At 37.6% G+C, this 17,801-nt stretch overlaps 1 protein-coding gene across 1 annotated transcript in view; it reads left to right on the top strand.

Moving 5' to 3' along the window:
- The first annotated feature begins 754 nt into the window (after positions 1–754).
- Positions 755–17,801, top strand: part of ZCWPW2 (zinc finger CW-type and PWWP domain containing 2) — a 32,286-nt gene continuing 15,239 nt past the window's right edge. The window contains exons 1-5 of the mRNA XM_044419147.1: positions 755–779; positions 2,839–3,091; positions 4,365–4,524; positions 16,899–17,013; positions 17,585–17,643. Coding sequence (XP_044275082.1) covers positions 755–779; positions 2,839–3,091; positions 4,365–4,524; positions 16,899–17,013; positions 17,585–17,643 — 612 coding nt within the window. The remainder of the gene's footprint in view (positions 780–2,838; positions 3,092–4,364; positions 4,525–16,898; positions 17,014–17,584; positions 17,644–17,801) is intronic.

Raw genomic sequence — 17,801 nt, 5'->3', positions numbered from 1 at the left:
CTCCTTAACACCAGCTCTGACTCTTAGCATTCCTGACTATTGGCCATTCTGTTTGGGGCTTATGGGAGTTAAAATCTAAAACATTTGTAGGGCACTATGATGGGGTTGGCTGCTCTAATGTATAAGATCACTAAGTTATGACTATAGCAGCACTGCATTCAATTATTACCATAATTATTTTTATGACAAGCAAAAGCCATTTGAATCAAAAGTATCAGGTCAATCTGGATCTCAAATTATGAATTTGGTCTAGCAATATGAAGCTATATTGCTAGACCAAACCATAGAAGAGCTACTGCAGCTGCACAACTTGCATGATGCTTTGTCAAACCAAAGCAAGTTTTTGTGAGGGTGGGAGAAAAACATCCTTCCCAGAAAGAGCTCCATACACAAAAGTTTCTGGATGTTTGGGTGATATTTGAGCGTTTTTTTCCTCAGTGAGTACACTACTGAGACTGGATGAATTTTGCTCCAGTTTCATTTACAGTACATGCATCTTCTAGAGGTTGTTATCACATTCTTTGGACTTTACTTAATACTCTTGCAAGATAGAATTAGATAATTCTTTCAATGTCAGCACATTAGCTTCACCCACCTTGACCACTGTGCCAATACCTTCCCATAGTTTTCTATAAGCTTGTATTTTGTGTGTGATATGTTGTAGGCTTGTGAATCATCACCTTGAAGGAATGATTCTATCAGTGATATGTGTTCTGTAACACTCAGTTGTTGATCATCATTGGCTTCTAAGAACATGTTCTCAGAAATGCTGTATGAAGGTAATGTGGGATGCTGTTTCTTACGTGGGCATCCCACATTACATTTTTCTGCCAATATTAGTGCACTGTAGTGGGATGTGTTTCACACTGCAGAAAATTTTTGCTATAGCTTTGATGATATACATAGTCTACTGCATGAAGATTGGACAAGCCATTGTCCGTAATTCTTTTTACCACAAATTACCATTTGTTATGCTTTTTACAGGTCACTGTAATGGTTTCAGTAACGTGACTTGTCCTTACATTTCCATGTTTTTTTGGTCTGTGTTTTGATGAGAAGTCAATATGAATACTACAAAATGAATAGTCTGACTATTAAATAAGCCTTGACTTAAACAAATACTTACTGCTTTCCTCCTTTAAGTTATTAATTTTATGTTGGCAAACAGTTTCTGGCATGCGACGTGCACTTTTGGGACTATGGTTGCAAGATATGCCACTGCCACATTCTTTGCTTGCAGAAATGATTCCTTCTGTTCCCCTTTTATCATAATATGGAGACCTCTTTGGTGAGTTACCATATTTCTTTATGGATTATACAAACTTCTGACAATCCAGACATATTTTTAAATCTCAGGCTGACAATTAAATCCTAAGTCTCTCAGACCTGTCCTTGATTGGATGTAGGCCTTCAGTTAGTCATTTGCTGCCTGCCAGCAAAGCAGCTGGCTCAGTTTGTAAGCTACACTGAGAGGCACTGCTGCTCTCTCTTCTCCTCTGCAGACCCCTTTCCCTTGTTGGTTCACCTGTCCCCTTCCGTCCCTCCAAATCCCTTCAGCCTCCTATGGCTCCTCCAGAAGAACAAACATTGTTTTATTCAGTTTGCAATAGGGGATCATTCTTATATCCCTCCTCCCACCCCCCTTTCTCTCACACACACACACACACGGAGGGAGGGAGGGATGAACATATGAGATATTCATCAATATTCAAATGTCACAATGCCAGTTAACTACCATTAAAAGCATTCAACAGCAACTCAATGATTCATGCAAGCATCCATTTTTTTTCTTCATGCCCACATGATTTCTGGAGACTGAAAAAGTTATAACTTTCCATAAATAAACAGTGAACTTTGTGATGTGTCAACCATGCTCTATTCATTATACTTAACTTCAAATTAGCACATGGATGCTATTGTGAAAGGCCAATCTGGGGTGTCTCCATGCTTCAATATCCTTATATTTTGGAGATACTAATCGGCTATTATTTCTGAGTGGAAGACATTCAACTACAAACACTGGGTGTGTTTGCCAGTCATGTGAAGTCACCCTGGCAAGAAGCCATAAGGGGTTGGTTGTTAGCAGAACAACCCAAGAGACAATCTGGCTCACTGTGGGTTTGTGAACCCACTTCCTCTCCTCCAGGGCTCATCACAAGAGGAGAGAGTTGTCTCACCACTCCCCACCTCAGTCACAAGCCACTGGGGCTCATCACAGTTTAAACATTTTTCTTTCCCCCTGAGATTGCAGGAGCTGGTTGTTAAGCCAGCTTTAACAATCCCCATTTTGATAACTACACATACTCCTTTCAAAGTGTCCCAGTAGTACCTTGGAGGAAGAACCTGTGGTTGTCAAATATTTTTAATTTTTGGTTCCTTTTCATTTGTGCTAATATTTGTAGAAAATATTAAATTACCTCCAGTTATACAGCTGCATGAATGGGAAGCCTTGGGTGGGCAAAGTCCAGTGGGGAACACACCCTAGACATTGCCCCACAGAAGCTGCAGAGAAGTTTATTTCCCCATTTAGTACCATATGACTGCTGCCAAAAGGTGAGCTGTTGTAAGAAAGGCATGGGTGATTTTAATGAAAAGTAAGCTTTAGAAAGGCTGGGAGAGAAGACAAACTACAGTGCCAGCAAAGAAGCAAGAGAAAGAATACTTGACTTAGCTAAGCCTTTAATAGTAGATCATGTAAGCATGATCTTCATGATAAATATAATTTATTTGGATTTGTTCTTTTCTTTATATTTCAGAAGAAACACGTATTCAATAACCTCTGACTGATAAAACTGAAGACTGTTTAAATGGATTCTGTAACAGATCATTTTTCTTTAGGTAAAGTGTGGATACAGTGTGAGAATAGCAACTGTTTAAAATGGAGATTATTACCACATGATAATGCTACATATGTTGATCCCAATGAACCATGGTACTGTTATATGAACAGTGATCCACAGTTTAATAAATGTTCTGTTTCTGAACAGTATTTTCCTAAGGAGTCTCAATTTCAAAAACATGGATTAAAGTATGTGTATTCAGAACTTCCTTTAGGAAGTTTAGTTTTGGTGAAGACACAAACATGGCCAAGGTAAGTTTTGAAAAAGTTAAAATTTAATTACATATAATATACGTTCACTCTAATTTAAAATGTATCATTGTGATGAGAATTAAAACAGTTCTCTTGAAAAAGAGAACAAGACAATGCTGTATAAAAATGAACTCTGACATTTTCTAAAAATAAATCTCATTTTAAAATATAGTAGAACAGCAGCTTTCCAGAGAAGTATTATAAGAAGCAGAATTACAGGTTATCCTTGAGAGACAAAAAGATTTCATGATTGTGTGCACTTCCACAGGGAGGGGGTATGTTGAACCCATCCTCTTCCATAGCCTCCATATTCACAAGTCTCTTAAAGGAAGCACAGACAATCTTTATTTGTAAGTTTAGTTACCACACTGAGGCCAATTCAGCCTGGAGATTCTTGGCCAGGGCAAAGATTTACAACTCACTTCCCCCTTTCCTGGCTGTACATCAACAAAATGTCCAACAACTTTTGTTTGAAGTACCTGCCCTTCTGGTAGCACTACTTGTAGCAAGGCTTGTCTATTCCTATGAGAGAGGCTTCCCAGGCCTCTCCTCACTGCTTCTACACAAGGTGTTAAATCTATGCCTGCGCTTCTTCTGTCCGTTTTTGCTGGGTACTTCCAGACTCATTGCCAAAGGAACTTAGGGCAGGTGGCTGCAGAGGAGATCCTTTTCCTTCTTCTGTTGTGGCATGCAGAACAACTGGATAAGCAATCTAGAATGCCATCACTATGGAAGGCAAGCTAAATTGACTTCTAATATTGCAAACTAAACTGGCAGATCTGCTGGATGGAGAAGCTTTGGGTGGGGAATAGTGCCACTCTGAAGAGAGGCATCTGTCACAGAAGCATCCAATTTGCCCAAAGAAATGGGACATTCCAGAAGTAGGTCAGAGGTAGCCTTGGATTCTAAGCTCCTTTATTCCTCTGGGAGGCTGAACCCGTGACTGAACCCATGGATGATGCCAGCCTGGGGCTGGCACATTTTTACTCTTCCCTGCATGTTGCTTTCAGTAATAGAGAACATTCTAAATAACAATGATCCACTGGATCAGATATTTCTAGTACATTCACTCTCATTTCCCACTTTTGGCAGAGGCAAAATGCCTGCCATTTCATTTTCATCTCCCACAACATAGTATTGCTCTGCTTGTTATTAAATATTCTTCTCTTGGCATGGCTTTTTGTGAAAAAAATTGTGTTCCTTTTCAGATAAAGATTATGCATGTTATGCTTTCCCCACTCTCCATTGAGATTTCTAAACATTTTATTTCAAGGTGGCCTGGCATTCTTTGTCCTGATCCTGTTGATAGTCAGTATGTGAAATATGACTTGGATGGAGATGTTGAAAGTCATCATGTAGAATTTCTGGGGAAGCCGCATTCCAGGGGTTGGGCTGCCATGAAACACATTGATCATTACCCTAGTTCATTTAAGGTAGGAACTTTTAAAGCTGCATTTACTCTTTCTTATAAAGTATAAGATGAAACATCAGATAGATATGACCAATCTTGATCACTCAATGTAACAAAAACATTATAAACAATATTTTGGGTGCTGAGAACTTTAGCAATGATCATTCTACAAATCTTAAGCATTTTGCATAAATCTGAGAAACATTACTCCTGATTCATAGATCCTCTTATGCAGCAGCATGAATTCCAAGACAAATTCTCACTTAGCACCTGTTTGGGATAGCATGGAAGGAGAGCTAATTTTTCTTAATGGATGATCGGTGCTGTCAGAATTGGCAGACTTGAAGGCTGTAAGTTTTACAGTTACCTATTAACATGAAAACAACTATCAACATATATTTGCTAGCAGCTGAAATGAATCTCTTATAAACTTTGTGGTTCATTAATAGCATCCCTATTTTGTTTTACAAATATTGTTTTAACCCCAGGCCAAATGTTGCTGCAGAACAACAGCAAGAAATGGAGAAATTAATGGAAATCTTGGAGCAATTTCTCCTGAAAATAGAATAAGATTATTGTTATTAGTTTTTCTGGTCTACATTCAATACATACTGAAAATTTATTCAATTAATCATTTTAATACATTCAATAATATAAGAAGTGCCACACTTGACTGTCTATATGCTACAAGTTTTCTATTTAGTTTGGTTGCTTGGTTGCTTGGTTGTATTTGTATCCTCTTAAATGGTCCATAGACTGTCTTCTACAATATAATCTGTTTCCTGGAAATTAGGTAAGTTATGTAACTACGATAAAAGCTTCTATCTAGTCAAGAGTGGTTTGTTTTTCCTTTGGAGTTTGCTTTTAACGAGTTTCAAAGAATTTCAAAGGTAGCATGGTTTTGAAGAAGATATTTTCCAGAACTAAGTCCCTCACAGTCCTAAGCCAATGTATGTAGTTGGTTACATCAGTATCCGGAGCATTTTGATTGTAACCTCTCTCATATTCAGTTTGAAGAAGTGCTGTAGTGGTTTAAGCTGACTTCACCACTTGTATTGAGCAGTTGTGCTCTGATGTTCCTTGCCTCCTTAATATTCAGCTTTCGGCAATGGTTTCAAAGAGTAAATGTCAAATTCCGTCATCTTTTCTATGTTATCAAAGTTAAGTGTTGGTTTTGGTATAACATAAAACTGCTGCTCAAATCTTTGCTTTTGCTCTTCTAGTATGGGTGAGGTTTTTCCCTTTTTACTAGATGATCTCTTCTGTAGCTAAATCTCCTGCCAATCATTTAGTAGTTTGATAAAGTGCCCTTAAATCTCCTCTTATTTCTTCCATTTCCACTTCAAATGCCTGCCTATCAATAAATGCTCTCTGTCCTCTCTGATCTTTTAAACTCTATCATCTTTTATTCTTTATTCTTCCTTTCAGTCGCTACTTGCCCTGTTTTCTTTTTATGTGACATTGCAAATCTACTATTTTCTTTTTCTTTTCTGAATTCAAGGACAGTCACTGTTGATGACAGGACTGTCTGATGATTTTTCTGGATTTTTCCATGTCATTAGCTGAAAGACAGAGAAGTCTGAAAGCCAGTGTACACAGACAGTCTTTACTTGATTACTGCCGTATGGTCTCATCTAAAGCCATGAAATTTATAGCTGCGTGTGCAGTCTCCACAGAAGCAAATGTGAATTTGCTTTGGTTGCTCTAGTTTACAGTCTTTCCTCAACCTGTACTGGACCACCAGTCAATAGATTGCAGAAGTCTGTTGTCATAGGCAGTCCTTTGGAATAAGGATGACCAACCTCTGGAAATGCACCTTTTAATGGTTATATAGAACAGGTAATGTCAACAGATGGATCTTGTCTTGTGACAGTACTAGAGGTGTTTGAAAAGCTTAGCCTACAGGAATTTTCACTTATATCTACTCTTATACCATTTAAATGTTCCTGACTTTAGTGCACCTAACTTAGGCAGTGGCACCATGTACTCTAGCTGGCTGACACAACAGAGGCACATTTAGTGAAGCCTCCTAATTGCTACATACAAATTGGTAACATTGATGGGCAGCTAAATTCATCCAAAATGCTACTTATTTGAACACTTAACCTCTCTCTACATCCTTTTTTCAGGACATTTTCTTTCATGGAAGCATCTTAGAAGTAGCCACTCCAGCACTGCCACAGTGATTGTCCTGGGAGTGTGCAGCATATTACCGAGCAAAACTGGGTTCCCATTAGCTCCATTCTGCAGAAAAGCAGGGTGCATGCAAATAATGTGCCCCTTCTTTCTCTGCAGAAGCAGTGATTCTGCTTGGAAACACTTGTTTCTGAATGGGTACAGAGCCTGATTCTCACCATGATCACATACGAGACAGCCCGATAAACAGCTGTTTGGTGGACTGTGGGGAACTCATTTCTCTTGGGAAGCAGGGACTGCCAAGACCACACACTCTGTCTCTCTGCAGAATGAGGTGTTTTGAGTTGCTAGGATTTCAGCAGCACAGGGATATCAGTGGTAGCGATTGTAGCAAGTGGTAGCAAGCAGGGTCACCAAAATGGCTGAGCTTGGTGAAATGTGGCTGACAAGTTGCACACCCCCTCATGATAGAAAAATCATGGTAATTCTCTGTCTCAGTGTGTAATAAACAATATGAGAGATACTTCTATACATATACCCCACCCCCATTAAAGTCCACTGCTCAAGCATTAATAGAACAGGCAAAAGCTAAGAATTATAGATTCTTTTAGGCCAGTCATGTCTTGGAGCACTGCTGCATTGCTCCTCAAATATATTGTTACTCAAATAACAGTGCTTATACCCTGATGGAAAGAAAAACAAATCAGTAACAGCCCAGTTGTAAGCTTCCTAGATCATTTAAATGGCTCCTAGACAAAGGCTGATGATGTTCTCTGATCTAGAAGCAGTGCTACTTTTTCATATACAGAAAAGGGATATCATCCATTTTTAATCAGAGCAGACCCACTAAAAGGAATTGGACTTATATTAGTAATGACTGAGTCTCATTCCTTTCAATGGGTCTACTTTATCTAGGATTAACATTGTTTGAAACCCAAGACTGCTACTTAAGATTAATTTAGATATATTTACCATTTATTGCACTTAAAGGGCTCTAAAAATCACCCTGTACTTTACACTTTCTGTTTTATCCCCAAGTAAATTACTACTTTCATAGATCTGAAAACGCTAGATTGGAAATATCAGCATTTCAGAATACTAATGCACCCGACCATGGAAAAACAACATTCACAGCTCTACATTTTCATATTTGGCTAGAGTAATTGTATATGCATTAAGTAGATTAATATTAAACATAAGAAGAGAGCTAAAATGTGAAGCCCAGAACCTTTACCAATTAATAAGTATCATAAATATTTAGAAGTTCAGTCAGTCTATCAGACTATATATAGTATCTCTTGCAGTCTTATAAGGAAGTCTTAGTTTAATAATATAGTTATTGTTAACTAGATCTAGTGATGAGATTAACTAAAGACTTGAAGTATCATAAAATTAATTCCCAGTATATTTATACTGAGAGACAACATCTTTAAGCCCACACTGCCCTTCTGCTTCGGATAACATGTAAAGTTACATGCAGCTTCTTGTGCTTTTCAGTTTGGTGCTCTAGCAAAAATCCAAATACATGTTTCAATCTTTGCAAATGCTGGAAAGGCAGTTGTTTGGCTGCAGCTCATAGTGGTACTGTGATTACTCCCTTCAATCCGTGTGAACATAAACTTGCATGAGCATATCATTGCTATAGCTAAGCAATTTTATGTTGTGTATCATAGGTGGGGTGGAGCTGGCTTGAGATAGTCATATTCGGCAAGGGGCGGCATAGAAATGTTATCATCATCATCATCATCTCTATCTCAGTTGTTTTGCAGTTGTTAAATACACTCATTTCTCTTAGCCTCCATACCCTGCCATTCTGTGCTTTAAAATATCAGAAGAATAGCAAAATTGTTTGCCAATTTTGATTTAAAAAGAATTCGTTGAACATATGCTGGTTTGTATTTTAAAACTCAAAGAATAAGATGCAAACAAAGTTAGCTTTTTCTACTGCTATTCTCTGGGAGTTCACTGAGGGGCTCCAGCACTGAGCTGTGGGGCCCTGGATTTTGGCCCCAAAGTCTAGCCTTAACTGCACCACTGGAATATAAAGCACCCAGCATGTAGATGTAACTTTTAGAGAGACCTTCAGCACAGTATGTTCCACCTCTGATTTAGTTTGAAGTTTAGATTAGCATAAGTTTAGCATTTTATTATAAGTTCCTGGGTTATTCTAAAGTTCACAATAAATGTTTAATACTTTAATATTTAGCTCTGACAATCACTTTTCAAAGATAAGTTGCTGATTTCTCCTAGCACAACATGCAGAAAAAGAATTTTGGTGCCTGTTGCTAGGTCAATTACTTGTGACTCTTTCTCCTGCATATAAATCAAGCTCATTTACACTTGGTAAAAATAAGTTTAAAATATTTTGCTTTTGTAATTCTGAATTGGAATCTGTGTCTCAATTCAGGAGTGGAACTCATTCATCAGCTGTATAGCTCTCTAGATATTAAAAGATGCATTTTAGGGGTGGGTGAATTTTTCACTGATCAGAAAGAACTTGGATCATTTTCTGAACAATCGTGGAAAATGACTGCTGCCTCCTGGGAGTAGACTTTCTCCCCCACTGGAGCTTATTGTCTCCACTTATTTGTGCTCAACCTGCTTCCTAAGGTGTGCAACTACTAGAAGGGAGCATAGTCAACCCTCCCACAGGGTACCTTCTAACCCTAAGAATTTGCTGGTCATGGGGTTGGGGGCTTGTCAGCAGATTTTTTTTGTAATCAAGGCTTCTAAAAGCAAGCAGGCGAAAAAAGCAGTGTCAGTTCTAAGACTGCATCCTGAAAAAACTACAGCTGGGAAACAAGCCTATTCCCAAACAGAACCCTTGGGGCAAGGGGGGACCCCCTGTGGTGAGTGGATGACTACCCTCCATGGTAGTTTTCCATTCCTTCAAAGTGGGAGGAAGTCAAGAAGATTTCATCTGAGCTGGGGAAGAGTTCTCATTTGAAACAAGCATTACTAAGTCCCTGAAGCTTATTTCCAACCCAACAAACCTTAATGACACCTCAAATTTATTTCAGGCAAATGATTAATGATGTCTCTCAAAATTGAAGCTCTGTCATACTATTAAGTCCTTTAACATGCATTTCCTCCAAAATTCAATCATTGCAAGCACTTCTTTAATAGTTGCCACTGTACTTTGCCATATAAGCAGATCATATCTAACTATATAAATAGCAACATATTATTTAATCCCAAATCACCTTTTTCTTGTAATGCAGTTCAGAATTTGTATCCTGATTAATACTTTTGATGTGTTTCACACATACTGAGAAATAGCTAGATGAAGAAAATTATCCTAATGTGAACAGCATAAAAAGAAATATGAAATGGGATAAATCATACCTAAGTGGAATGTTCGAAAAGCATTTTTTTGAGGGAGGGGTACAGCAAATTCTCTCCCATAGATTTCCATATTCCTATAATCAGTTTTCAAAACCATTCAAGTTTGTAATCTTCAGAGCTTCTTGGCCATTACTTCTTAATTATTTTTTTGTTAATTGTTGTTGAAATAGTTCCGCAATTTCACCAGATGACCTTAACACTACAAATTCTGAGAGAAAGAATCATTTCTCTCTTTGTTCTATTCATTTTATAAACTTCCACCATATTTTCTCTTAAGCACCCTTTAAAAATAACCTTAGAAACCCCAACATTTAGCCTTTCCTAAGGAAGAGGCCTTTCTTTCTTAATATTTTAGTTGACCCTTTCTGTACTTTCTCCAATTCTATCATATAATTTTTGAACTGGAATTGCCAGATGTTGTGTACTTGCAATGCTATGCTGATGCTGATGTGGTTGATTATATCCCATTTTTCTCTTGCAAGGAAACCAAGGCAACATTATATAAACTTCTCCATTTTATCTTCACAACAACTTCCCTGTGAGATACATTAGGCTGAGAATGTGTCACTAGCCAAAAGTCACTGATGAACTTCATGGCTGAGTGGCTTTTCCAGGTCCCAGAATACTCTAACCACCACACCACACTGGCTTTCACAATGGCAGTTTACCTTCTCCTAAAACACATGAATGGGAAAATTCTGTTGTTTCTTTTTAATACTGGAATCTCTCCAGGCTTCACCCTTCCTAAACAGGAACATTTGAAGTCTCACTCTATGTATCACTATAGCATCAATACCAACAAAATTCCCTTATTAATTCAGAGTTTTGAATCTCTTTGACCCAAACCAGATAACATGGAAATAGGCCTATATGATGGAATCTGAATCCTACTGAAGCAGAAGCGGTAGTGGAAATTAAAATATTTTATCAACACTAGAACAGGTCTCTTTCTATTGCCTGTGCTTTCCTTGCAACTGCTTTTTTCCAACTATTTTGTCCAAAGGGGTCTCTAAAACCAAAAGTAACCCTCCCTGGAGGGAGGGGGGAGAGAGAGAGAGAGAGAGAGAGATTGAGATTTGATGAAAAGTGATGGTTGAGAATTCAGCTCTCTCCTTACTCCCATCCATACTGTACTTTTCACCCTACAATGTTCTTTATACGAGTAGCAGCCTGTGCTATAAATTCCCTTGCTGGCTGAGAATTATGAGAGTTCTGAAAGACACCAGGTTGGAAAAGGCTGTTTTACTGAAATTCTGGTTGACCCAACTTGCATTATGCTCCTGCCATATCCAGTTTGATCCTATGTCAATGGAATTCTACGAGTATTGGTGCCTATCACACAAGTTTTGACTTTGGCCTCTAGGAGAGTCTGCCAGATTCTTCTGCTGCCATTGCTCAGGTGGATGAAGGTATGTATATATGTATATGATTTCTCTGGATAATACCATTTAAGTGGTATTTAATGATATGATGTATTTGTGATTTATTTATTTTACTGCAGATTGTTTCAGATTATTTAGTACCTGAATGTTATCTAAGCACTTGAACTGTTGTTTTCACATTAGTTTTATCTGCTACTTATACTAGAATCATGATGTTATATAATGTACATGGAAAGTGATTGGTTAATACCATGCATATGATAATGTTTGCTAAAAGGTATGCCTCCAGAAGCAATTAGATCAGAAGGAAGAGAGGCAGCTACTGTAGACCAGAATGTAAGACTGAAAGCAGAGGATGATGATGATGATGGGAACTGTAATTTTTGAAAGGGAGAAAAAAAAACCCAAAATGATGAAATAAGTAGCAAATCAATTTGGATGAGACAAAATGTTATTCAGAAATTGAGACTGCCCACTTTGTAGGTCTTTTTTAATTAGGGCCACTATAGGCCACTATATCTGGCCCTACCTAGTAAAGATAATTTTTTAGCATGTTGATGAGTTTCACCACAAGGTGGCACACAATCTTCAATATATGGACTATAGCCTTCCTTATTCTAAAAAAATGATACATTTCTATTTATATTCTAATATTTGGGGAGAAATAATCTCATATCGACAATTAGACATACTTTCATCACAATACCATTCCTTTAAAATGTGTTTATTATTCTGAGAGCAGACATACCCCTCAGATCCACTGGGTGGAGGGGTGTTAGAATGGGAAGAGAGGAGCTCTGCTAGCAATGGTGGGCATGTCTCTCCAGAGGCCTCACAGAAAGCTGTTCAAGCATAGATCTAGCATGTCAAGGGTACCAAAACAACCTTGGATCCACTGTATCCAAAGTCCTTTGTTCCCCTGACAGTCAATAAAAGATTGGACTTCTCATTTATGTCTCTCTGGACTTGACAAAGTTAATTAGCCTCCCACATGAAATTCATGAGGGGAATTGGAAAAAAAATCCTACTTTCTGCCATGGCTGGCACAAGCCAGCAAGGATTTGGGAGTAGTGAACCATCTGCCACTTTTCTTTCTTCCTCAGAATAAGATTAAATTGTTATGTGTGTATTACTATATTAATCTGAAGAACCTGTGAGTGACATATTCCCTTGTATTTCAAGTGCATTTACCTTGTTGATCCTACAAAATGGGGACAATTAAAATAAATTACTATACTAGAATAATTCTAGTTTTCCTTGTTTTCTAATAATAGCTGTTCAAAGGGCAAGCAAGGGCTGCATCCAACATTACACAAATAGACATCTGCTTATACTGTGGAACTTCTCCTTCTCCTTGCAGATTCCTGCATTCCCCCCATCTGATCTAAAGAATTTCCCCTGGATTGGTTTGAGGGGCACCTGGAGGACTGAAGCAGGGTGGGGGCAGGATTTTGATCTACCTGTGGCATCTGTTTCACTTGCAGAATTAGATGTAGACCCAGACCTTTTGCTTGGCATAATTATTTGGAGCAATTTGGGGAAATAAATAGGAACTTGTGAGCTTATGATATTGCCATTTTAAAAACAAAAGAAGATTGAATTAGCTGAAGCAACTTTAGATGTAACTAAACAATTCATTCCATTTTAAAACTTGGTTTTAACAATTTGATTTGAAAAGTGTATAAGCTTCCAAACAAAAAATTGAATGTTTATTTATTTTATTAAAAGATCACTATTCCGTTCTCTCTGTGTTCTTATGTAATGTAAGTGGCAGGGTTCAAAAGGACATCCAACATAGGATATCTAGTATAACTTCCAAAGAGCAGGTAAGGATTTTTGTATGACAAACAGATGAGAAAAACAATTTGCTTCACCTATTTGGACAGTGTTGTGGAATGGGTTGAAAGACTATTAATGCTAAGCCTGGCTGACCAAGTTCAAAGTTGCATCTAGACACATTATTCATCAAGTACTGCTCCCAGGCAAAACCAATTATCCTAGGTGAGGAGGAGGAGGAGAAAAAGAAGATAATAAAGTACATCAGAAACTCAAAATGGTTTAATTTTTTTTAAAATAAAAAAGCAATATAATCAACAATACAACAATTAAAATTTCCTTAGTGCCTGTACTTGGTATAAAATAAAATGCCAATTAATTTAAAAACTGAGTAAAAAAGTTTTGACCTAGCACCAGAATGAATAAAGTGTCAGTGCCAGGTGCATTTCCCTGGGAAACGAGTTCCATAATCAGGGTGCTATAGCAGAAAAGGTCCTTCTCCTCATACTAGCCCTCCCTACCTCTTTCAAGGAGGGCTCTTGGAGGAGGACCTCTGCAGATTATCTTAAAGTCCAGGTAGGCTCATATGGAAGGAGATGTTCCTTTAGATAACCAGGTCCTAAGGGCTTTATATGTCAACATTAGCACCTTGAATCAGGCCCGGACTTCAACTGGTAGCAAGTGTAGCTGATATAGGACGGGCACAATATCTTCTCATGTACTGGTTCCAATCAGCAATCTGGCAGCTTTATTTTGAGCCAATTGCAATGTCCAGCTCATCTTCAAGGGCAACCTCACATTGAGTTACAATAGTCCAAATGGGAGGTCACCAGTGTGTGTGTGACTGTTGCTAGGGTTTGCCTGTCCAACACAGAACAACACTCCCTTAGTTTAAATTTTATACCGCATTTAAACTATGTTTCATCAGAGAATATACAGATTTTTCACCAACTTGAAATATTCTATGGGATCAGGACTGGCCAAACACACTTCACTTCCTGAGGCAAAGCAGCCTTCCCCAGATGCATTGGATAGGACCCAAGTCAGAAAATCCTATGAGTACTTCTCGAGAACACAGTGTTAGCAGCAGCGGCAATAACAAATACAAAGGCGCCCAAAATCAACGCCTGAGGTGACTGCCTTTTCCTAATGATAGTGCCAGCCCTGTGTATGTGTTCTCTACCATTTTATTTTATCTAGTTGGAGTCTTGCCCAATGCCTTGGGAATACATGTTGATTCAAGAATACTATGAAACCTGCTTAAACCTGCACTTTTGGCTCAGAGTACTTATAAAGGCATTGTTGTTAGCTGGAGAAAAGTATTCCATATTTGGTTTCACATTTTGTAATACCAAAAAGATGCAGCAAAGTCTAGAACAGAGGCTCCAAGCAATAATCAATCAACAGTATGCAGAAGTCAAACTGTCCTATTATTACTCAGAAGACATAATGCCATATTGGTGAAAGCTCATTTTTATCCATAGAGGTGTGGATAAAATTCCCTTTTCTTTGTAACTTCTTACATGGAAAAATATCTAACTACATGAAAAGCTTTTCTTCAGTAAATATTCTGTCTTTTAACAAGAAGTTTGTAAAAATAGAGAAAATATTACTAACTTCTAATCAGTTTTCCTTCTTCTCTTCTTATTCCTATTATTATTACCATCAGAATGCAGTTTACCATTTCTGCATGAGCAGGGATTAGATGTTGAATATAGTTATTGGTGCCTAGCAACAAGCTAGAGGCATTTCTGTTCAATTTGCTTAATTCTGAAACATGAAGGTAACAGTTTAAACTCACGCATCTTTCATCATATAACTTATACTATGGACTAAATTATTAAGAATAGCAGTCTTTCTTCAGTGCCATTAGTTATTTATTTATTTAAAACATTTTTATGCCGCCCCCATTGGAACAAAGCCTCAGGGTGGCTCACAACAAGAACAAACTATACAAATATAACAATTATACAATAAAAATATTAAAACCCGGTGCATCTCGGCTTAAAAGATTTAAAATCCTATAAATACCAATAAATTAACAATTAAAATAAGTTTTAAATAAAAAGGTCTTAAAGATGTCTAACTTTTTTCCTTAGCAAAATAATATGATTTTCAGTTGATAATACATAATATCCACTAAGGTACAATATATTCTTTGATGTGTAAGTACTATGTTAAACACCATTTTGGTTTTTTCCTTCTTCCAAGTCTCAGGTATACTTTTCATTCTGTTGAAAAAAAAAACTCCTGTTCATTATAGTGACTCTATAAGAGAGATTAGGTAATAATTGAAGCTGATAAATGGTTCTGTTCATGGCAGAAGAGAGTGTGTTGGGACAACATAAAAAGTATGGCTTCTTCAGTTCTACTTCTAAGGAATGAAGTATTTGCAAAACATAGTGGATGGTATTTAATACTGTCCCTGCACTAGGGGAACCTATCACTAGTTCAATGAGAATGTAGTAGTTTCTGAAGCACTTGGAAACCAGTCAAAAGATTCTTTTCTGCAATATTATAGGTCAGTAGAGCTTATAGAAGAAACTGTGCTGGCCAGGTCTGTTCCACAAATGAATATTGCGTCTTATTGTCAAAGTTCCTTTAGGAAGTTCTAGTTCCTACGAACACAATGGAACCAACCGAGGGATACCACCAGTATTGCACAATGCCCAGTGTCTCCATTTGTTTGAGCCAGAGGCAGGCAGCTTTTTTGACCCATGGACACATTTGGCTACTTTAACTGTCCTGGGAAACAACTCAATCGAACCCGCATTTTCAGCACCAACAAAACCCTTTTTCCCAATAATCTCATTTCTCAGTAAGAAAATAGGTTACTTAAGCCAAAGAAATGGGAGCACTGGGTGGGTGTCAAGCAAGGTTTTCAGGAGAGCATTGGTACCAACAGGTACCATGCATCTTATCTCTGATCTAAACTATACTGTTTCACTTTTCTCATTATTCTCTATAATCTGTTGGGAGGCTTCTTTCTCATCAGCGTTTCCTGCCCCAGAAGTCCTCAAAGAGCTCTCTTTTCACCTCAGAAAACCTAATTCCTTTTACATGCAAAGCAATATAATTCTCAACTCTCATTATAGATAGCACAAAAATAAGAAGAGCGTGCTTTGGTTGGCTTACTAAATTCCATCTATGAATTCCATTTTAAAATGGTACTATTGCAAACTGCAATAGGAACATTTCTAAAGGCTTGTTTGTATATGTAGCTGACACTAGATTCCATAAATGTAGTCATTGTTCCTGTCTGGATTTACATCCATTTTTAAGATCCAAAAATGTAAAAACATTCATTTTAAAAACTGTACCAACATGCAGTAATCTACACTTCCTCAATGTGGTGCCCCCCAGATATTCTGGACATTATACCTGGACATTTCCATCTAGTTCAGCATTCTGTTTATGCAACCAGCTGCCTCTAGAAAACCCACAAACAGGACATGGGTGCTAAAGCAACCTCCCAGGGACATTTTTATGTCTAGAACAACCACATCTTTCCTTTTATTTAAAGAAAAAAATAGGCTCACAATTTGCTGAAAGCAAATCTGCCATACAAATAACACAACTATCTTTGGTGCACATAAGTTCTGAAAAATGGATACAAGTTCCTAACAGATGTTTTGCTTGATATTAAGATGGTTTCATATTTGATTCCTATTTTGTGCTTCTTGCTTATGCATTTTTCTATTTTGCATGTTTTGCAGAAAAAATAGTGCTAACACTGTGACAACTTTTTATTTCATAGCCAGATGTATGCAAGAGGAAAAAAGCCTGGTATAAAAGTGCATTGGAAGAAGCAAACACATTATTTGCGTATTCTGCTCAAGAAAGGCTTGAAATGTGCTACCTATCTAAGAAGGGTACAGTTGACTCTTTTCATACACTGACTTCATAATTTGCCACCCCCACATACCCAGTAACTGTGGTGGTATAATGATTGCTGACTCTGTTGTTTTGATCAGTAAGCCTCTCATCTGTGCCCTTTACATTTGCTGCTTACTTCTGATATATATGTTTGACATGCAGAGGTTGACCCACTTACCTTCCAGAGGTAACTGGAATGCTGTCCCAGTGCTCCATGCAACAACGACATGTCTCCTGTCGTGATCCCCATGTCCTTATAACATGACTTCTGGAGGAGGTAGCATGGTACAAAATAATTGCCCAGTGTGGCTGCATCTGTGTATATTGAGTGAATGGGTGAGGATCCTGTGTAAGTGGTACTACAGAACAGAAATATACCATCCAAGCCATTGTTGTTTAATTTAGAACATAATTCATATTACTGTATTACATTTTAATGGGTATTTATTTGGTAAAAATTCAGTATTACTTTACAATTTGGTTTAGTGGATCACAAAACAAAATAACTATGCAAAATACTTTATTTGCCAATTATTATTGTTTCATTGGTTTTGCAATGGTTTTTAGGCACAGCAAAGGAAAAAGAAGCCAAATCAAAAACAGGCACAATAATATGCAAAAAGATGGTAAGTTTTAACTATATTTTTACAGTCTTGATCATTAGACTACATTGTTTACAAACCAAATTTCTGCTTTCAACCTAAATTTCTAACCAGTGTTTTTATTGTGTACAATTGTTATATTTCCCCCAACTGGAAACCAGACCTTGTCTCAGCTTTGAGAT

This window comes from Varanus komodoensis, unplaced genomic scaffold (genome assembly GCF_004798865.1).
Source record: "Varanus komodoensis strain SLA01 unplaced genomic scaffold, ASM479886v1 scaffold10, whole genome shotgun sequence".
Classification (NCBI taxonomy): domain Eukaryota; kingdom Metazoa; phylum Chordata; class Lepidosauria; order Squamata; family Varanidae; genus Varanus; species Varanus komodoensis.
The sequence above is the reverse complement of the archived record's forward strand: the minus strand, read 5'-3'. Positions and strand labels throughout refer to the sequence as shown.